At 39.2% G+C, this 22756-nt stretch overlaps 1 protein-coding gene across 2 annotated transcripts in view; it reads left to right on the top strand.

Annotated features, from left to right (window-relative positions):
- The first annotated feature begins 1495 nt into the window (after positions 1–1495).
- LOC139740100 (alpha-mannosidase 2x-like) overlaps positions 1496–22756 on the top strand; it is a 236935-nt gene continuing 215674 nt past the window's right edge. For both annotated transcript variants that reach the window (XM_071650686.1, XM_071650685.1), the window contains exons 1-3: positions 1496–1893; positions 5395–5760; positions 12556–12700. In XM_071650686.1, coding sequence (XP_071506787.1) covers positions 1768–1893; positions 5395–5760; positions 12556–12700 — 637 coding nt within the window. In that variant the 5' untranslated portion in view covers positions 1496–1767. The remainder of the gene's footprint in view (positions 1894–5394; positions 5761–12555; positions 12701–22756) is intronic.

Below are 22756 nucleotides of genomic sequence, written 5' to 3'. Positions count from 1 at the left end.
ATCCTCGCCTAAAAATTTACCAAACGCTTCTCTATTTACTTGTTAAAGAGAACCTGCCAACATTCCCAATTATACACCATACAATTTGCAGTACCACGCTGAAGCCTAAGGATACTTTTTAAAAACTTTTTATGAAACATTTCAATGTAATCCAGCTTACAAAAACCCCAAATCTCACTAGTACAATAAAATTGGAACAACAAGCTGGTCAAAAAGAGCACATTGTATATCTAAGGGTAAGCATAACTTTTTAGCATTACAAATCAAATTATACATAGCCCTCCTAGCTTGATTCACTTGTCTTTTAATAGCCTTATTAAATGATCCATTATAGTTGAACACTGTTCCAAGATAAATATAATCATCCACAACATCAAGCTGACTTTCACCAAAAGAAAAAAACAGGGTATTTACGAACTTTACCTCTCGAAAAAATAACCACTTTAGTCTTACTTGTATCAACTGATAGCTTCCAAAGATCACAATATTGCTGAACAGCAAACAAAGCGGATTGCAATTAATCAGCTGACTCGGCCATGACTATTGTGTCATCAGCATATAATAACACGTAAAAGCGTAGAAAAATTTCCACATCATCATTACTGAGATGTTTCCTTATCTCAGATGTACACATATCAAGACCTTTATAAAGTCTGCTAACAAAATATTCAAAATCATTTAAATACCCTGCAAATAATAAAGGAGATATAGATTTTCGCCTTGCCTCACCCCAATATTACATAAAAAAAGTTTGAGATGCTATGCCCAAGCTTAACGCAAGATTTGGGAGTCTCATACATGTTATAAACAAGACGAATAACGTTTCCATTTAAACCACTTGAAATCAATTTTGACCACAAACAGGACCGGTCAATTAAATCGAAAGCTTTTCTGTAGTCAATAAAGGCACAACAGATTCTTTTTCCCCGTCGTAAATACAGATCAATCAGCCCATGTAACGTAAATATATGATCCAAGGTACTGTAGCTCCCCCTAAACCCAGCTTGCTCATCACCTATTATTCCAGAACAATCTAAATATTCTGTAAGCTTCGCATTAATACAAGCAGTAAACAACCTCGCTAAACAACTAAGAAGGGTGATTCCCCTATATCGTCAGGGTCGTCTAGCGAACCTTTCTTCTTGTACAAAGGTTTAATCATCTCGAAACACCATACTGACAGAACTACACCAGACATCAAAATGATATCAAACATCTTAACTATAAATGAAACCAATTCACTTGGACAATTTTTCAAATATTCATTCAAACTAAAATTCCACAAGCCTTATCATTCCGCAGACTAGTAATGAGTTTCAAAACTTCCTCTTCTGTAAATGCCCTATTGTTTCTTTTACCCGCTCAACGCTAGCGGGCGGCAGCCACTTCCGTTTCTTCAGCGGCCGTGTTGATAATTTTTCACTGTACTACACGTACGTGTACGTGTATCGCTGCGACGTGCCCCCATGCACCAGTACGTATACCACCACGCCGCCACACAAACACACTTGGGAACAGTTTTCGGAATTCTATGCCGAGACTAGTGACATCGTTATCACCGCTGTTGATTTAGATTTGGATCTCAGAAAAGAGATCCAAACCAACTAATTCTACAAGACCACAGCTACTGAACTGTAGAAGATTTGAGTGTATCTAAATTTACACAGGTTCCAAATTTACCTAATTTACCTAATAATAATACTACTACGTACTAGCTAGTCGCTGTGTGTGAATTGGCCTTACCTTTGCTTAGTCCCAAGTGTAATCATGAGGTCAACGCGACTTGTGTTCGTGGGGTTGCTGATATTCACTGTGGTCATTGTGTCCATGTACTTGATGTTGGATCAAACGGGCTTCCCCCAGGAATTCCCAGGGCAAATTAGGATGTCAGAGGTGAGAAAATGCGTTAACAAATTTTCTGATCTTGCCTTTCATATGATTTCACACACAGTCATAAGTCACACACTGCTTTGACCGAAAGATCGGTCTGTAATGTTAGTGTATCTGGTCGTCGGGGATATGTTCCGCTGAGACTGCGTCTGGCTTCACGGCACGGATCCCCTCCTAGAAATCTTACCGTTATACATCTACGGAGGAGAGCGATAACGTCAATAAAATAAAAGACTCCTCCGGACAGACGATCTTTTTGTCTAACTCGTTACACACTGCACTGCACAAGCGTAGCTGTAGCACAATTCACAAACAAGTTAGTTATAGGACTGATTAGGAGGGTGTTTCACTTAAAATTTAACTTAAGATTGACTGAAAATTATGGTAGAAAATATGTTGTCTGTGCCTTCATTGTTGCTCCTCAACTTTCTAAATAAAAATTAAGATTTTGGAGGCCATTTTTATGTACATGTAGGTCCTAGCCATTGATAATACAAGATATAAATTTTACTAAATAACAATGGAATTATGTACTTGTCAATTGTAGTCCCGACCCTTGGGTACCCGGGGATGGCCGGGACTTGCATCCCGCTTGCAATTTTAGGATGTTACACCACCCGGCCAAGTCCCGGCCAAGTCTCCGACAGGTCGGGCAAAATTTGCACGGAAATCCCCCGCTAAGTCCCTCACAGGCCGGGCAAAATTGAAGTAGAAATCCCCGGCCAATTCCCTGACAGTCGGGGCAATATTTGTGCAGAAATCCCCGGCAAAAGTCCCCGACAGGCCAGGCAGTATTTTGCATAGAAAACATATGGAAAAAGTTGCGCGCATCTGCTCCGCACGCCCTGCGCAAACTCATTTAACACGGGAAGTGAACATCGAAATTAGGCCCCCAAAAAAAAATGTATTGGCGTAAACGTGAGATTTTCAAATAGGGTTGGGCGGGCGGATTTTTTTTTTTTTATTTTTTTTTTTTTTGCTACCTGTATTTTACGTGTAAAACTCATATTTAACAAAAACCCCATTCGATAGAGAGGGTCTGTTTGCATCCAAAGTTTGTTATATCACCGGTTTAAAAAGCCGTCACGACATACCGGTCAGAATACGAACGAACAAATTCCTGGGCTAAAATCACCCAGCGCCACAGACAAAATAAAATCTTAGAACCGGACTTGCCGGTCGCCGACATGCTGTACTGCGCGGCTATTTTCCGACACCAGCTGTTGTTGTTTTTGATAATTCGCAAACCTAGATCGCGCCCTCTCTCGGTAAAAAACGATGTATTTCCTTTTTTTTTTCTGAAAAGTTCAGGGTCGGGGGTTTTTTTTAGGGTCGGGCAGGTTACGCCAATACAACAATTTTTTTTTTTGGCCTTAGCGCTTTTTGATGAATTGACTGTAATTATGCGAAGCAAGTCACTTTTTTCGAAAAACCTTCAGGCGGAATTTGAAACTTTAAAATGTTTTGCGTACAATGATGTTAAATTTGCAATTATTCTATGAGAGGAAAGGGTAGACTTTTTGGCATTTAAATATCCATGTTTTCATCTTCCCTATGGAGAATTTCACTAAAATTTCCCGATTTTGAGGACTCAATGTACAATCGAAGGCTTGTCAAATTTTTACTGGAGTATGGTATAAAATTTTCTTCGGGCGGATTCTGAAACTAGAAGATTTTAGCTTGAGATTCAGGTTACAATGGTTCCTACTCGTCAATAGGAAAACGGTAGACTTTTTTTTGGATCTTTCCAGACACAGTTTTATCAAAAGTTGCGGTTTTGCTAAGATATTACAGCGCTGGGTCTGTACGTCCTCTGCACCAAGTGCATATCTTCCTATCCCTGTTTGTGTTAACACCGCAGCGCGCCAGTGCCTTGCAGTGCACTGCTTAGTTGCGTGCTGTTGAAATTGCTGAGCAACAATGCCCCGATTCCTCGAGAGGAAAACGACATGCCTACTGGAAGGAGCTCATCAAGTTAGATACAGCTGTAGCTTGTATATTTGTTTTCGTCGGTATGAATAAGATAGATGTACGAATAACGAAATGCATACATGTACAAACTGTGCAATGTAAAGCACAGTCCACTCACTAAGACATACTGTACAACTATCAAAAGTGTATTCTTCATGATTCTTGAAAGCTTGTCTTGGTTGATTGAGTTTTGACATTATAAAAATTGTGTAAAGATTACGTCACTCTGTGTCATAAAACGGAAAAAAAGTCACATCCAAAAACAACATTGAAACAGTTTTACTGATCCATAAAGCCTGTTGGTCTTTCAACATTATAAATTCATGACGTGCAAAACTGAACTTTTTCAAATTTGTCCTGGATGACAAAAAAATTTTTTCCCTCAGTTACACCATTGATCTGAAACAATCTGACCCATATTTATCACTAGAAAAATATACAAACGTACATGTACATGTTACCTGTACTGACCTAACATCACTAGAAAATATACAAACGTACATGTGCCTGTACTGACCTAACATCACTAGAAAAATATACAAACGCACATGTACCTATATGACCAACTATGTGTGTTGTAACAAAAGTCAGACAGACATCCATTTTAATACCTGGTAAGTCTTTTATAGGAGAGAAACCTGTAACTTTGAAAGGTAAAATGTTTTCAGATGTGGACATACTGTTTTTGGATGTGATGTGTGTTGATGAAAAAACATATAATTCATAGAAAATTTGTATTGTGTTGTTGTTTTAAAGAAAGAAGAGAGAGGAGAAAAAATGGGGCCCAGATACAAAATTTGTATTCAAAATCAAGTACTTTCCTCATTTTCACAGACTGATATGAAGGTAAAAGTGGTGACTTGGAAAATAGTGAAAATTATTCCGTTAAATGTTGGGGGTATTGATCATCAGGTGATACATTGTATGTTATCAGCATATCACCTAATGCTGTGTTTGTCAAAATCTTTAATCTAACGCTATTTTTGGACACTTTTTCTGGACAGTCTGATCTCAAAAGTTTGATTACCAATTCACCTGCAATTTCCATGATCATGTCAAGTGGTTTCTGTACATTCAAACAGTGATCTTTAACCTTGAGGGTAGCTCACCTCAAGGATAAGTTCTATGGGGTGCCAGTCATTTTGTCACAAAATCAACCGTGTGACACTTGTGCCTGATTGTGGAACACTATTTGCCATTGTTTTGCGTGACTATACTTTCTTCTTTTTTAAATTGTTGGGTTTCCCCTAAGAATTTTCCAAAATATTTCTAAAAATGATAGCTATAAATTTTCTCAAAAAGAGCTGGCAGTCAAGTTGAGTATAACAAAATATCAGTAAGCCTGCACAGCATTCTGATGGCCAATAACATGAAAGTAGTACAGTTTACAGAACCGGTATATCCATACAGGCATCGTTTTAACCAGTGTTTCTCTGTCAGTAGAGCTTTAAACTGTGATACTGATAGAATCACAACTTGTTCTTTTCTTCAGGAAAGCATACTGTGAATTTATTTTTGATCTTCTCTTTCCAGCAAGATATTGCCCTCCTTGAGAACAAGGTGGTGGCCTTGGAGACTGATTTGTCCAAGAATCACCAAGTTATAAGCCAGCTGAGGGATGCTGTTCGCTCACTTGCCAAGGGGAAAATGCCCTCCAACCTAGATGACCTCATGAGACCCTTCAACACTGCTCAAGTTGGCATACACCATGTAGGCAGAGGGAGAGGGGCAGAAGCAGGAATGGGCATTGAAGTACAGGGCCCTGGCATGGGCCTGCCTATGGGCAAGATGGATGCCGATGAACACGCCCAGTTTGTTGTTGCAGAAGGCCAGACCCATATCGATAAAGGAGAGTGCAAATTTGGAAACATGCCTAGTGGTAACACCACTGATATTAAGGTGAGACATGCCAACACTATTGGGGTAGTTTAATTCCAGTCGTTTTTAAGTATGATATAATTATCTAGGCTGTGCAGTGGCGAGGTTCAACAGCTTGAAACAGCTAAAATAAATTTTATGTCTCTGCGACGAAGTGTTGCCAGAGGCATTACAGATTTATGTTTTCAGGTTGTTCGTCCTTCCACCAGTCCTTCTGTCCTTCCATCCGTCCGTCCGTCAGTCCATCCGCAGTCAATTTTGTGGACAACATAACAAAACAAAAAAAACATTTAAGGTACACTGTATCCTGCTGAAACTTGGAATGCATATGTACATGTATGAGTGGGCAAAGTTGTGTCTAGTATCAACTTTTTGGTGCACATGCTCAAGGTCAAAGTTCAAAGGTCAAATGCTCAAAATATCAATGCAATTCTTGAAGGTATTTTCTTGAAACTTAGTGTATACTTATATTACCAAATAAAGATTCTCTAGACAGAGTTTTGGGTCATGAGGTCAAAGGTCAAGTAAAAATGTTGATTTTTTTTTTTACTCCATTTCTCAAAAAAATAGTTATGGGTATCTTCATGAAACTTTAAATAGGCATGTACTGACTGGCAGTAATTATCTAAGGAATTGGGAGTCATGGGTCAAAGGTCAGGGGTCAAAAGCTATTAGGGTATCTCCTCAATATTTCACTTTTCCTTCATATTTATGCAATGCCTGCAGGATTTTTCTTGAAACTTGGTGTATGACTGTATTTTCTTAGAAGTTTTGTCTTTTTTTATTGCCAAAAAGATCAAAGGTCAAAAGATAAAAGGTCAAGTGAATGTGCTAAATTTCACTTTTTCTTCCATATCTCGGAAGTGACTCGAGGTATCATCATGAAAGTTAGTACATACTTGTGCCTGTTCTGCCTGACAGTGATTCTCTTAAGAATTTTTGGGTCATAGGGTCAAAGATCAAGTGTGAAAGGCCACATTTAAATGCTAACAATTTACTTTTTAGCTCTGACACCTGAGCCGAAGGCTCAAGTGAGCTATTGCGATCGCTCTTCATCCGGCGTCCGTCGTGCGTCATCCGTCATCCGTCGTGCGTAAACTTTTTACATTTTCATCTTCTTCTTGACAACCCCAGGACCGATTTTCACCGAACTTGGCAGGTAGCATCCCCAGGGGGATAGGATCTCAATTTGTTCAAATGGGCACCATGGCCCACCTGGGGGCCCCAGGGGGGCTCAAACACCCTAAAATTAAGGAATTTTTAAAAATCTTCTTCTGTAGAACCAGAAGTGATAGAGCTAAGTAGTTAATACTATGAGTTAGTACATTGATGACTGTAGTTTCAAGTTTGTTCATGGGGGAATCAGGGGTGCCCCCTTGGGACCCAGGGGAGGGGGGGTGGGGAGGGGTCCTAACGGGGCCTAAATTGTACATTTTCATCTTCACTTTGATATCCCCATGTCTGATTTTCACCAAACTTGGTAGGTAGCATCCCTAGGGGGATAGGATCTCAATTTGTTGAAATGGGCACCATGGCCTACCTGGGGGCCCCCAGGGGGACCAAATCCCCTAAAATTAAGGAATCTTTAAAAATCTTCTAGAACCAGAAGTGATAGGGCTTAGATAATACTATGAGTTAGTACATTGATAACTGTAGTTTCAAGTTTGTTCATGGGATTGGCGGAATCAAGGGTACCCTCCCCCCCCCCCCCCCACCTTGGGACCCAGGAGAGGGGATGGAGAGAAGTCCTACAGGAACTTTGTAATGGGGCCTGAATTGTACATATGTTCATCTTCTTGAAAACCTCATGATGAATTTTGACCAAACTTAGCAGGTAGCATCCCTAGGGGGATAGAATCTCAATTCCTTCAAATGGGCACCACGTCCCTCTTCAGGGGCCCCTAGGGGGCCCACCCCCTCCCCCCAAATTAAGGAATATTTAAAATCTTCTACTCTAGAACCAGAAATTATTAAGCATAGTTAATACCATGAGTTTGTACATTGATGACTTAGTTCCAAGTTTGTTCATTGCAGATCCAGGGCTGCCTGCCCACCCTGGAGTTGAGGGGGGGGGGGGGGGGGGGGGGGGATCCATATGCAGACCCAAGTTTCCAACGTTCTTAGGTAAGAGTGTGCAAGAATGCATAGAAGGTGAAATTGCGATACTCAGGTGAGCGCGTGACCCCCGGGTCTCTTGTTAGTACTGAAATTGCACTTTTTCTCCATACCTTATAACTCAATGCACTGATATAAAACTTATCAAAGAGTCAAAAGTCAAGTGAAAATCCTCAAAACCCCAAATACACATGTACATGCTCTCTTTAGAAAATATAACCATTCATCCAATTAAAGGACAAGTCCACCATACATACGGATTGAGAGAATGCAACAATATTAGTAGAACACATCAGTGGAAGTTTGAGGAAATTTGGACAATCCGTTCAAAAGTTACGAATATTTTAAGTATCTGCGCAGTCACTGCTGGAAGAGAAGACTACTACAGTGTATGATGTCACATGCGTACAACTACATAAGGAAAATAAAAAGAGAATTTCACAAAACTTTACTTTTTGAATAAAGTGCACATTTCTTCGACTTGCTACTGACGTATGTTAAGAGAAATATTATTCCCCCTGCCTTGTGAAAGAGAGAAGTCAAGTGTTCTTTTGTTATGCAAGAAAAATGGAAATATGTTGAATTTTCTTTATTCTTTCTTTATATCGTTGTACTCATGTGACATCACAAGCTATAGTAGTCTTTTCATCCAGCCAGACTGAGTAGAAACTTCAAAAAATCATAATTTTTGAACGGATTGTCCGATTTTGCTCAAACTCTCAGTGATGTGTTCTACTAATATTGCTGCATTCACTCAACCCACATGTTTATGAAGGTGAACTTGTCCTTTAAATTTAGTTCAAAGAAAGTGAGCATTCAACACATTTGTGATAAACGTGTCATTTTGATATCTTGCCAATTGATGTTAAACTGTCGTCAAACATTGTCAAGACATACTGTAGACCTATTAAGACAACGAATGCATTATGGCGGAGGCGTATCAGTCCCCATAGCGGTATTTCTAGTTTTAAACTTCTTTTGATTTGGCAGCAAAAAACAATGTGAGCCAATAAACTAATAATTTTAGAAAGTAATGCATATCTTTAACTTGGCCTTATGATTATGACAGTGAACCAACTAATGAAAGCCATAGCGAGGTCTGTGATGTTCTTCTTTAGTCTGTTATACTGTAAAACATGATATATTCGCGGCATGTATTTTTTGCGAATTGGAGCCGACAGCCTTTTTTGCAGTATGAAATTTTTGCGAACTGCCACTGGCATTCAATGCATAGTGTAGACAAGAACTTTCGCGTGCACTTTAATTTTGTGAATCTTGGCGCTCACGAAATTTGCGAAATTAAAATGCACGCGAACATTCCTTGCTATACAGTACATTGTGTGAGAACAGTGCCCGAAAACGATGGTGAAAAGAACACATGGATATTATGTACCAAAGCACTAAATACAAATGTAGTTTGTCTCACAATTTAGCAAAAGTATGGGGTGAAGATCAATTAAATAATCATACCATTCAATATTATTAATGGTAAGCAGATAATACAGTCCAGTAAGCAGAAAATCTATCACACTGAATATACTGTGCTTATTCAGTACATTGTCAACCAAGTTCTTATCAACACCAGTGCTCTCCCTGCAAACATTGAACTGCTGAATATCATGGCATTCTTTCAATGGAGACCATCATTTTTTTTTTTTTTTAATACTCCGCCAAGGGAGGAGGTTATGTTTTCGTTACCGTTTGTTTGTTTGTCCGTGTGCAAAATAACTAGAAAAGTTGTGAATGGATTTGGATGAAACTTGCAGGAAAGGTTGAGCATGACACAAGGAACAGATGATTAAATTTTGGCAGTAATCCAGAAACTTTATGTTCAAAATTGACATTTAACACCATTTTCAGTTACCTTGTGCACGTTAACGAAAAGTCAATTTTGCGTCACAGTAAATTTTTCTCGCAGAGACTATTAAGTTCTCTCAATTTCCAGATAATGAGCACTGTTGCATAAAAATCCATGCTATAACAGTCAATCAAAAATGCCTAATTTTCTTTTACCCAATTTTTTGGAACGCGCATCGGTTGCTATGTGAGGCTGTATCATAGCAACCAATTGACCGCGGGGCAATATATTTTGGGATTTTCCGTCAGACACAATGGGGAACAATGCGTTGCCATGATCGCATAATTTGAATAAAAATCAGATACTGTGCATTCAGTTAACTCCCTCAGTCTTTGAGCACTTGGCTTGAAATTTGGCACGTGTGACCGCTTACCAATGTGTTTATGTATGTGCAAAGCTAATCTTTTGTCATTGTTGAACAGTGCGTTGCCATGGTAACAGCATTTTTTTCTATAAAAAGCATGCAAAAATACTTTGATTCAGCTTACTCCTTCAGTCTTTTAGCATTAAAGGGACTGTACAGTACTGGTTGAGGTAGGGATTCATGTTTTGAACATTCCTAAGTGAGATAATGAAAAGCCTCTTATGAAATATGAAAGAGCATGTAATTTTAAGAAGGATTCAACGTTTATTTGATGAAAATTGGTTTTCAAATGGCTGAGATATCCAAAAAAGTGCTAATAATAAAAGGCGACATGCCCCAACTTTATTAGTATCTCTTTGTTTCACCTTGTTTTTGGATATCTCAGCCATTTCAAAACCGATTTTCATCGAATAAACTTTTGATACCCCTTAGAACTGCATGCTCTTTGACATCTCATAGAGTGGTTTCTGAATATCTCACAAAACATTAAAAGCTAAATCTTCACCTCGACCAGAACTGTACACACCCTTTAATAGCTTGAAATTTGGCACATGCGACCACTATGGTACATAGATGTGCAAACTCTATCTTTTGCTTTGTTGAACAATGCATTGCCATGGTAATATTTTGAATGTAAAGTCATACAAAAATACTATGGATTCAGCTACATGGTACAGCTGTAGTATGTACATGTGCAAATTTATTCCATCATTGTTGAACAATGTGTTGCCATGGTAACAGCAAGTGTATTTTGAATGTAAAATCATACAAAAACACTTTTGATTTAGCTTTAAGAACTCCCTGAATCTTTGAGCAATTGGCATGAAATTTGGCACATGTGGCAGCTATAGTACATACATGTGCAAATTTATTCCATCATTGTTGAACAATTTATTGCCATGGTAACAGCATATTTTGACTGAAAATCATACAAAAATATTGTAGATGCAGTTAACTCTCTGAGTCTTCGAGCATTTTGCTTGAAATTTGGCATGTGTGACTGCTATATTACAAAGATGTGCAAACTTCATCTTTCATCATTGTTGAACAATGTGTTGCCATGGTAATGGTAAATTTTGAATGGAAATCATACAAAAACTTGGATATACGATAAAATAACCTTGTAGCTAACTCTCAGTTTTTGAGCATTTGGCTTCAAATTTGGAACGTAAGATGTACATTCATATTACCTAGATGTGCAAAATGTACGTATTTTACATCTTTGGTGAAAAATAGATCTGTTACCATGGTAACAGCATGTTTTGAATGAAAATCATGCAATAATATTGTGAATTCAGCTATCTCCCTCAGCTTTTGAGCATTTGACTTGAAATTTGGCACATGTGACGGCTATGATATATATGTATTTGTGCAAACTTCATTTTTTGTTAATGTCAAGCATTGTAATGTCCCTACTCATACTCGGTGGGGACAAAAACCAAATGCACAACAATTTGTTTTTGTGATGGTTGTGGAGGAACAGAAAGTTACCAAAATGTGCCATCAATGTCCTTCACATTTTGGTAAATTTACAAAACATGCCGTAACATGTTACGGCACATTTTGGTAATTTTCCAAAATGTGCCATAACATGTCACAGCACATTTTGGTAACTGCACATTTTGGTAATTTACCAAAATGTGCCCTAACAGGAGTGCCTGTATTTGTGTCGTAGATTCATGTTTATGAAATTTGTGTTATGCTGCCCAGAAAAATGGCTTTAATAGAAAGATTAGAGTTTCTTCCATCAATCTGTTTTCATTCTGTATGAAAATTGCATTTTCGCAGTATTATTTGCCTTTTCTCAAATTCAACTTGTGCACTTGTTTTGCTGTTAAACGTTGTAATCTATTTTTTCCCCATTTTAATCGAGGTTGAGATCGAAGATTTTTTATATCACTGACCTCATTCAGGTGGATCTTTTGTGTATGTATAACAGAAGAATTTGTGGGCCCATCAGCACAGGCTGTATTCATACCTTGTGCTCAATCAATGTTTTGCATTGTTTGATGGCACATGTAGTTGACCGTGGGAAAGGGGATGTACAATAATTGTACCACTTGACTGCTTTCGCACAGGTGGATTACCAACCTGTCCGTTCGTTGTTGACCTGCAAAAAGAATCTTGTGTGGGGGCATTCATGAATGCACTAGGAGAATAACTGATGGAATGGGTTAACAGAAAAGTTTTTGGGACGTTACAGTAATGTCAAGGTAATTGCCCTCGGCAGCTTAGGGAAGCATTTTAAGTTACCTCTCCAACATCCAGACAACCTTCAACATGGAGCAGCCTAACAAGCAGGATAAAAAAAAAATTGTTCAGATGTTGTTTGGGAACTCTGGTTTAAAAAGCTCTATTATGACAGGGCAGTTACTTCTTTTGGAGATTCCATACTTGCTCAAAGTAAATGTAGCGTTAATCTCTTTACTGCCAAGTATGAGTACTAACACTTGTTTGATTCTTTGCTCATACATCACAGATGCTGGAAGTGTATGACAAGCTGCGGTTTGATAACCCTAGCGGAGGAGTATGGAAACAAGGCTTTGACATTTCCTATGATGTCAACCAGTGGAGAGATGAAACTCTTAGAATATTTGTAGTGCCTCACTCTCACAATGATCCAGGTATATACAAAATATCTATTTTGAAGCTCAATTCATTCTGAGAACATTTTGTTTTGTTGTTTAATATTGTCCTCTAACATGCCTATTTTATAATTAAAATTCATCACTCCTTTCTTCAGGAGTAAGTTACTGTATGTAGTCAATAATACCTATACAAGACAAAAGACCACACAGCATTTAAAAACGGTTGATATTCTGAGTCCATTTTAAGTCTTCTGTGACAAATCATTATTCTGAACACCGTTTTAACTCTATTGTAACTTCTGTCGTATCTGTGTTTTATCTTGCACTTTCTTTACCTGTACAAACCATTGTCTTAGGTTATGTAACTTATGTAATTTCTGGCGCAAACCTATACATTACATGGTATTTTGGAAATCACTTATACTGTTGTAACTCTTTCCCCACGTGCAAATTTATGCTTTTGAGATAAAACATGGTGGAAGGTGTTTTAACCCCAGTGTTGTAACTTTTTGTTTTAACATCTTTTTGATAGTTTAATAGTTAATCAAATCGATCACCCCATTGCGGTATGCAAGTTCATAATAAAAAACAGTATAAAAAATATGAAAACAGCATATGTACAGGATGGCAAAAGCTAGAGCAGTTTGACAAAATGTAAATTCATTCACAATACAAAATTTGGTAGTGGTAAACTTACAAGTACAGTCCTCACCGCTTAATCGGGAGGGGTCGGAAGACAAGTTTTTATTCCATTTAAGGACGTTCCTCAGTTATGTTTGTGCGCATCCTAGCTGCGCAGGTTTGTCAGTGACGTAACAAAGAGCGTAGAAGCGCACGCACGAGTGATGAGCTGAGCTAGCTGAGCTGAGCGGCTGCTATACAATGTAGTACTAGTAGATCGAGCTAGAGTGTAGTACTGTACGTACGGATACCCGACAGCTCCCCACCGCGGCCGCGTTGGGAGGCCTCGCTCGGCTCGCGTGCCGACTGTACACGTTACAATCTGTACGTACTACGCAAAGTTCAGCGGTCCGAGCCTGCATATATCGTCGGTTGAGAATGATAAGGGCGTTAAGTGACCACAAAACCCATAGTGTTCGAGAAGACTTAAAGCCCTTCTGATTCTCAACGATATGGTCATGGTAGCACAACAATGATCGACGGAATCGGGAAGCTTGGACGTGGAACTGAGCTGTTTCCATTTTCAATCCATAGATTGTTTTGTGACATGCAGTTCATTATCTGTTCATCAATATGGTCAAGTCGAGTGCTAAGGTACCTAGGGCCTATAGGCCTATAGGCCCTAGTCGGGGACTACTACTAGTCTACTAGACTAGGTGTTAAAAACAACAACAACAACAAACATATGACACACATTTCATCTTAAGGTTTAACAACTAAAGCAATCTGAGAATCTCTGTTTAAATCAAAACTTGTCATTACTAAAACAAAATATTATTTTGTAATTTTTGGTTACAAAATACATGTACAGGGTCACGAAAGTATTACCAAACATGACTGTATTTATTACTTTCACCATTCAGATATTAATTTTTGATTACCAAATTTAGTGTAACAAAAGGAGAATGAAAAAAATATTATTTTTTTCCGGGGGGGGGGGGGGGGAACCTCAAGGTACATCTCCGTAGTTTACAACACGCACTTTACCAACCACTGCAACAACCAACAAATGCAATCTACAATCAACGCCATTATGTTTTGTTTTTTTTTTCCTTTGGAGGACCGTCAGACTAATGCCAAAACTCTCACTTCATTATATTTATTCTTCTTCCTCCAGTATCCTTTCTGCACATAGTTAGAGCAAGCAAAGCAAGCAAACAAACAAACAAACAAACAAACAAGCATGTCAATGTGGAGTTTTCCACGCTTGCGTCCACGTGATATCATTATGGCTGTGCAAGGAAAATAATAACAAAAACGCACATGTACCTTCCTTTTTCAATATTTTTTCACCCTGTCACTGCAATTGTTACAAGTTTTTGTTTTTAGGGGGTTTTTTTGGAAAAAATCAAACATAGGGTTTTGAATGAGCCGCATGAGATTCATGCATCCTATCAGGGTATCCCTGCATTGGTTCCTGACCCAGATTTGGGGGTCTTATGATGATTTCAGTCGCAAGGAGGCGCTGCTAGCACTAAAGCAAGCACACGAAGCCCCCATTTTTCTACAATTTGATCAAGTTTCATGAAAATGACATGAGTTTTGAATGTACAGTATGACAATCATGAACCCCACCTAACCAGGGCACCCACGATAGGTTTATAACCAGATTTGGGGGTCCTGGGATGATTTCTATCATGTGGGGGTGTTGCCAGCACAAAAACTAGCATACTAACCCCCAATTTTTTTTTTTTTTTTTTCAGGAATTAGTAAGCCTTCTTCTACAATTTGGTGAAGTTTCGTGAAAATGACATGGGTTTTGAATGTACAGCATGAGATTCATGAACCCACCCTGTCAGGGCATCCCTGCATAGGTTCCTAACCAGATTTTGGGGTCTTACGATGATATATGTTGCATGGGGGCGCTGCTAGCACAAAAACGAGCACATGAACCCCTACTTTTTATTGTTTTTCTGCAATTAGTAAGCCTTCTTCTACAATTTGGTCAAGTTTCATGAAAATGACATGGGTTTTGAATGTACAGCATGAGATTCATGAACCCACCCTGTCAGGGCATCCCTGCATAGGTTCCTAACCAGATTTTGGGGTCTTACGATGATATATGTCTCATGGGGGCGCTGCTAGCACAAAAACGAGCACATGAACCCCTACTTTTTAATGTTTTTCAGGAATTAGTAGGCCTTCTACAATTTGGTGAAGTTTCGTGGAAATGACATGGGTTTTGAATGTACAGCATAAGTTTTATGAACCTTGTCCTTTAGCTCACCCCCAACAGAAAACGTCCCTGACAAGGATTTGAGAGATTTCAGTGATTTCTACCGCATGAGGGCTCTGCTTGCTCACTAATGAGAGTGTGAACCCTAACTTTAAAACCGTTTCCTCATTTTGGGTCGTTTTCTCTGCAATTCTTGCAGATTTGGAGAAAATAATGTGGATTTTGAAAGAATTATGGGGATTTAAGTTTGTCATTGCAGATTGTGTTGCCAATCATGGTCTTGATCCTGTAATGCTGTCATTTTGGTACTGGACGGCAGATTGTCATATTCTTCAAAGTCCCGAAGAAGAAAAACAAGCATATGAACCTGTGGTTTTATTGTCGAGCCCACCGGAGAGGGGAGACTAAGGAATCACCTGCGGCGTCAGTCCGTCCGTCGTCCGTCCGTCCATCCGTCCGTCGTTCGTCCATCCGTCCGTCGTCTGTCCGTAACGCTACAAAAACTTCAATAACTCTTTACTCTGGGCTTCAATTGCAATCACGAAGAGGGGTCATACAAAGTTTCACATTTTACCATATATGAAGGTCACCTCAAGGTCAAAGCTCACAGGCAGGGGTCAATGAACTTTAGGGCCCAATGTTAAGTTTTTATGGCACGTTTCTATTATGGGTCATAACGTTTGATCCGTAACTCCATTTTGTGACCAAACTTGGACGGTAGATGTCCCTTGGGGAGTGGATGGTCACCACAAGGTCAATGGTCACACGCATGGGTCAATGAACTTTTAGAGCCCAATGTTAAGTTTTTATGGCGCGTTTCTATTATGGGTCATAACTTTTGATCCATAGGTCTGTTTGTGACTTAACTTTGATGGTAGATGTCCCTTGGGGAGTGGATGATCACCACAAGGTCAAAGGTCACAAGCAGGGGTCAACGAACTTTTAGAGCCCAATGTTAAGTTTTTATGGCACGTTTCTATTATGGGTCATAACTTTTGATCCATAGGTGCGTTTATGATCAAACTTGGATGGTAGATGTCCCTTGGGGAGTTGAAGGTCACCACGAGTTCAAAGGTCAGACAGGGGTCAACAAACTTTTAGGGCCCTATGTGAAGTTTTTACGGCGCATTTTGATTATGGCTCTTTACTTTTTATCCCTTTGTCCATTTGGGACCAAACTTGGATGGTAAGTGTCCTTTGGGGAGTTGAAGGTCACCACCAGGTCAAAGGTCATAGGCGGGTCAATGAATTTCCGGGAATTAGATTAACATTAATTTCTTCTACGCAAATGGGCGAGACACAATTTGGCACTTGCCTTGTTTACATATTTGGGCTTCGGATGAGTCAAAGTTACGGTATGGAAAGTTTGAAGAAAATACATTACTTTAACTGAGGAACGTCCTTTAGCGGTGATCCACAAAATAACAATTTTATGAGAGTTCACAGAACATAATCAAATTGTGATGCCTGAGACTCTATGCAGAGAAAGAGGCAGCAGCAAATTGCTAACAACATGCACATTACAGGAACACCCTGATTGTGCGTGTGTGACAAACACATTTTTGTCATATTAGTGCCTCCTTCTTCAATGTCTGCCAAACACACACACGCAAGCACACTGCGCAAACTAGGGAGGGTGTGGGCCACATATGGGGAATGTGAGTCTCTGTATCTCACTGAAGGGACTGTACAGTTGGCGTGATGTATCTGAAATTGGTTAGAAAATAATCCTTCTGTAAGTTAAATGAAGTCCTTGCTATAATTCTTAAGGATTTACTTATTATTTCTAAACATTAATAACTGGCAATTGAAGTGTTTCAGCCGGGATTTGTCCCGATAAAGTGGTTTATTATCCCAATTAAGTGGTGGAAATAACATGTTAAAAAGATTGTTACATCAAGTTTTCTTGCACTTAAGCAGGGTTTCTGCTAGAGAGGTTCCTGATTAACAGGTGAGCACTGTATGCGTAGCATAATTATGTACACATAGGTAAAAAACACAAACACATGTTTGCAGAAGGTTACAGGTACCGCCTACACTGTTTTAAAGGACAAGTTCACCTTCACAGACATGTGGGTTGAGTGAATGCAGCAATATTAGTAGAGCACATCATTGAGAGTTTGAGGAAAATTGGACAATCCGTTCAAAAGTTATGCATTTTTGAAGTTTCTGCTTACTCAAGGCTGGATGAGAAGACTACTATAGCTTGTGATGTCACATGAGTACAACGATATAAAGAAAGAATAAAGAAAATTCATCATATTCTCGCATAACAAAAGAACACTTGACTTCTCTCTTTCAGAAGGCAGGGGGAATAATATCACCCTTAACATATGTCAGTAACAAGTCGAAGAAATGTGCACTTAATTCAAAAAGTAAAGTTTTGTGAAATTCTCTTTTTATTTTCTTTATATGGTTGTACGCATATGACATACACTATAGTAGTCTTCTCATCCAGCAGTGACTACACAAATACTTTAAAGATTCATAACTTTTGAATGGATTGTCCGATTTTCCCCAAACTTCACTGATGTGTTCTACTAATATTGCTGCATTCACTCAATCCACATGTATATGAAGGTGGACTTGTCCTTTAAGCACTAGAACACAAACTCAAAATACAAAACTTCCTATCTCATGCCAAAGGCCTTTTAGAAAGTTCCCACTGAATTATATTGAACTGCCATGTCTACATTAGTGTATAAAAAAGAGTATAAGTCATTTAGTTGTGTTTATGGCACCATTTATGATTATTCATCTCTTAAAATGTAAAGCAATGTCTTAAATACATGCTTTCACTTTCTTCACCAATGTCTTTTTAGTAGTATAGGGCCTACTGTAAGTCATTGAAAAGAGAATTCATATTAAGTACATTTGGGCATTTCCAAAATATTTCTTCAGCGCTTGTTTAGATGCCTGTGAAAATTTTCAGAAAGCAGCCATTGAAACAAACTAATAATGGAATTCGCCACCAATATTACCTGAAGGAAGAAGTTTCAATAATTCTTCCACTTCTTGGAATGTACTGTCCTGTTACAACTAACCTTTTGGCAAGGCCTCATGACTGAAAAAGAGACTACAGTTACTGCGAGAGAATGAGGTAAATGAGAGACCAAGAGGTGCAGCCACAAGGCCTTTTGGAACCTGACATGAATTTCTCATTTTGAACCTTGTTTCTTGTCGATCGTACTTCCGGAAAGGTAGCGGCCATTCAGCGACCATAGTGCCCGCAATGACCTCACATCTAATATGCATAAAGTATGCATGTCACAGGCTTGCTCATCCGTATCCAACCATGCACTGCCTGCCTGCGGGAGCTGCCTGCGGGAGCTGCCTGCATTGTTAGCATTGACAAGCCATCATTAGCATACCAACTGTGGTTGGACTCTTCTGGGGGCGCTGCTAGCACAAAAACGAGCACATGAACCCCTACTTTTTAATGTTTTTCAGGAATTAGTAGGCCTTCTACAATTTGGTGAAGTTTCGTGGAAATGACATGGGTTTTGAATGTACAGCATAAGTTTTATGAACCTTGTCCTTTAGCTCACCCCCAACAGAAAACGTCCCTGACAAGGATTTGAGAGATTTCAGTGATTTCTACCGCATGAGGGCTCTGCTTGCTCACTAATGAGAGTGTGAACCCTAACTTTAAAACCGTTTCCTCATTTTGGGTCGTTTTCTCTGCAATTCTTGCAGATTTGGAGAAAATAATGTGGATTTTGAAAGAATTATGGGGATTTAAGTTTGTCATTGCAGATTGTGTTGCCAATCATGGTCTTGATCCTGTAATGCTGTCATTTTGGTACTGGACGGCAGATTGTCATATTCTTCAAAGTCCCGAAGAAGAAAAACAAGCATATGAACCTGTGGTTTTATTGTCGAGCCCACCGGAGAGGGGAGACTAAGGAATCACCTGCGGCGTCAGTCCGTCCGTCGTCCGTCCGTCCATCCGTCCGTCGTTCGTCCATCCGTCCGTCGTCTGTCCGTAACGCTACAAAAACTTCAATAACTCTTTACTCTGGGCTTCAATTGCAATCACGAAGAGGGGTCATACAAAGTTTCACATTTTACCATATATGAAGGTCACCTCAAGGTCAAAGCTCACAGGCAGGGGTCAATGAACTTTAGGGCCCAATGTTAAGTTTTTATGGCACGTTTCTATTATGGGTCATAACGTTTGATCCGTAACTCCATTTTGTGACCAAACTTGGACGGTAGATGTCCCTTGGGGAGTGGATGGTCACCACAAGGTCAATGGTCACACGCATGGGTCAATGAACTTTTAGAGCCCAATGTTAAGTTTTTATGGCGCGTTTCTATTATGGGTCATAACTTTTGATCCATAGGTCTGTTTGTGACTTAACTTTGATGGTAGATGTCCCTTGGGGAGTGGATGATCACCACAAGGTCAAAGGTCACAAGCAGGGGTCAACGAACTTTTAGAGCCCAATGTTAAGTTTTTATGGCACGTTTCTATTATGGGTCATAACTTTTGATCCATAGGTGCGTTTATGATCAAACTTGGATGGTAGATGTCCCTTGGGGAGTTGAAGGTCACCACGAGTTCAAAGGTCAGACAGGGGTCAACAAACTTTTAGGGCCCTATGTGAAGTTTTTACGGCGCATTTTGATTATGGCTCTTTACTTTTTATCCCTTTGTCCATTTGGGACCAAACTTGGATGGTAAGTGTCCTTTGGGGAGTTGAAGGTCACCACCAGGTCAAAGGTCATAGGCGGGTCAATGAATTTCCGGGAATTAGATTAACATTAATTTCTTCTACGCAAATGGGCGAGACACAATTTGGCACTTGCCTTGTTTACATATTTGGGCTTCGGATGAGTCAAAGTTACGGTATGGAAAGTTTGAAGAAAATACATTACTTTAACTGAGGAACGTCCTTTAGCGGTGATCCACAAAATAACAATTTTATGAGAGTTCACAGAACATAATCAAATTGTGATGCCTGAGACTCTATGCAGAGAAAGAGGCAGCAGCAAATTGCTAACAACATGCACATTACAGGAACACCCTGATTGTGCGTGTGTGACAAACACATTTTTGTCATATTAGTGCCTCCTTCTTCAATGTCTGCCAAACACACACACGCAAGCACACTGCGCAAACTAGGGAGGGTGTGGGCCACATATGGGGAATGTGAGTCTCTGTATCTCACTGAAGGGACTGTACAGTTGGCGTGATGTATCTGAAATTGGTTAGAAAATAATCCTTCTGTAAGTTAAATGAAGTCCTTGCTATAATTCTTAAGGATTTACTTATTATTTCTAAACATTAATAACTGGCAATTGAAGTGTTTCAGCCGGGATTTGTCCCGATAAAGTGGTTTATTATCCCAATTAAGTGGTGGAAATAACATGTTAAAAAGATTGTTACATCAAGTTTTCTTGCACTTAAGCAGGGTTTCTGCTAGAGAGGTTCCTGATTAACAGGTGAGCACTGTATGCGTAGCATAATTATGTACACATAGGTAAAAAACACAAACACATGTTTGCAGAAGGTTACAGGTACCGCCTACACTGTTTTAAAGGACAAGTTCACCTTCACAGACATGTGGGTTGAGTGAATGCAGCAATATTAGTAGAGCACATCATTGAGAGTTTGAGGAAAATTGGACAATCCGTTCAAAAGTTATGCATTTTTGAAGTTTCTGCTTACTCAAGGCTGGATGAGAAGACTACTATAGCTTGTGATGTCACATGAGTACAACGATATAAAGAAAGAATAAAGAAAATTCATCATATTCTCGCATAACAAAAGAACACTTGACTTCTCTCTTTCAGAAGGCAGGGGGAATAATATCACCCTTAACATATGTCAGTAACAAGTCGAAGAAATGTGCACTTAATTCAAAAAGTAAAGTTTTGTGAAATTCTCTTTTTATTTTCTTTATATGGTTGTACGCATATGACATACACTATAGTAGTCTTCTCATCCAGCAGTGACTACACAAATACTTTAAAGATTCATAACTTTTGAATGGATTGTCCGATTTTCCCCAAACTTCACTGATGTGTTCTACTAATATTGCTGCATTCACTCAATCCACATGTATATGAAGGTGGACTTGTCCTTTAAGCACTAGAACACAAACTCAAAATACAAAACTTCCTATCTCATGCCAAAGGCCTTTTAGAAAGTTCCCACTGAATTATATTGAACTGCCATGTCTACATTAGTGTATAAAAAAGAGTATAAGTCATTTAGTTGTGTTTATGGCACCATTTATGATTATTCATCTCTTAAAATGTAAAGCAATGTCTTAAATACATGCTTTCACTTTCTTCACCAATGTCTTTTTAGTAGTATAGGGCCTACTGTAAGTCATTGAAAAGAGAATTCATATTAAGTACATTTGGGCATTTCCAAAATATTTCTTCAGCGCTTGTTTAGATGCCTGTGAAAATTTTCAGAAAGCAGCCATTGAAACAAACTAATAATGGAATTCGCCACCAATATTACCTGAAGGAAGAAGTTTCAATAATTCTTCCACTTCTTGGAATGTACTGTCCTGTTACAACTAACCTTTTGGCAAGGCCTCATGACTGAAAAAGAGACTACAGTTACTGCGAGAGAATGAGGTAAATGAGAGACCAAGAGGTGCAGCCACAAGGCCTTTTGGAACCTGACATGAATTTCTCATTTTGAACCTTGTTTCTTGTCGATCGTACTTCCGGAAAGGTAGCGGCCATTCAGCGACCATAGTGCCCGCAATGACCTCACATCTAATATGCATAAAGTATGCATGTCACAGGCTTGCTCATCCGTATCCAACCATGCACTGCCTGCCTGCGGGAGCTGCCTGCGGGAGCTGCCTGCATTGTTAGCATTGACAAGCCATCATTAGCATACCAACTGTGGTTGGACTCATTAAACCATGAATAATTAATATTCACCTATGTCGCAAGGTGGCAGGAACAAACCCCAGTTTTCAAAATTTCTTGTGGCTGCACCACGCAGTCTCGCCATGGACCTACCACACACAAATAATTAATTCGTACACTTTTTTATAGCGAAGTGATCAAAGAGCACTTACTTACAACATTGTATCTCTGTCAAAAAGCAGGGAGAATAACATTACCCTTAACATGTATGTCAGTAACAAGTCCAGGGAATGTGTACTTTTCCTTAAGAATTTTCTTATATTTTCTTTATATTATTGTAATGGGGATCCGTTGTAATATACGAGTGATGTCATAAATGAAGTACAGTATAGTTT

The sequence above is a fragment of the Diadema antillarum genome, unplaced genomic scaffold (assembly GCF_040938485.1).
Source record: "Diadema antillarum isolate AM-2024a unplaced genomic scaffold, OU_Dant_1.0 seq00000835_RagTag, whole genome shotgun sequence".
NCBI classification, from domain to species: Eukaryota; Metazoa; Echinodermata; class Echinoidea; order Diadematoida; family Diadematidae; genus Diadema; species Diadema antillarum.
This window is presented reverse-complemented; position numbering and strand designations above follow the sequence as displayed.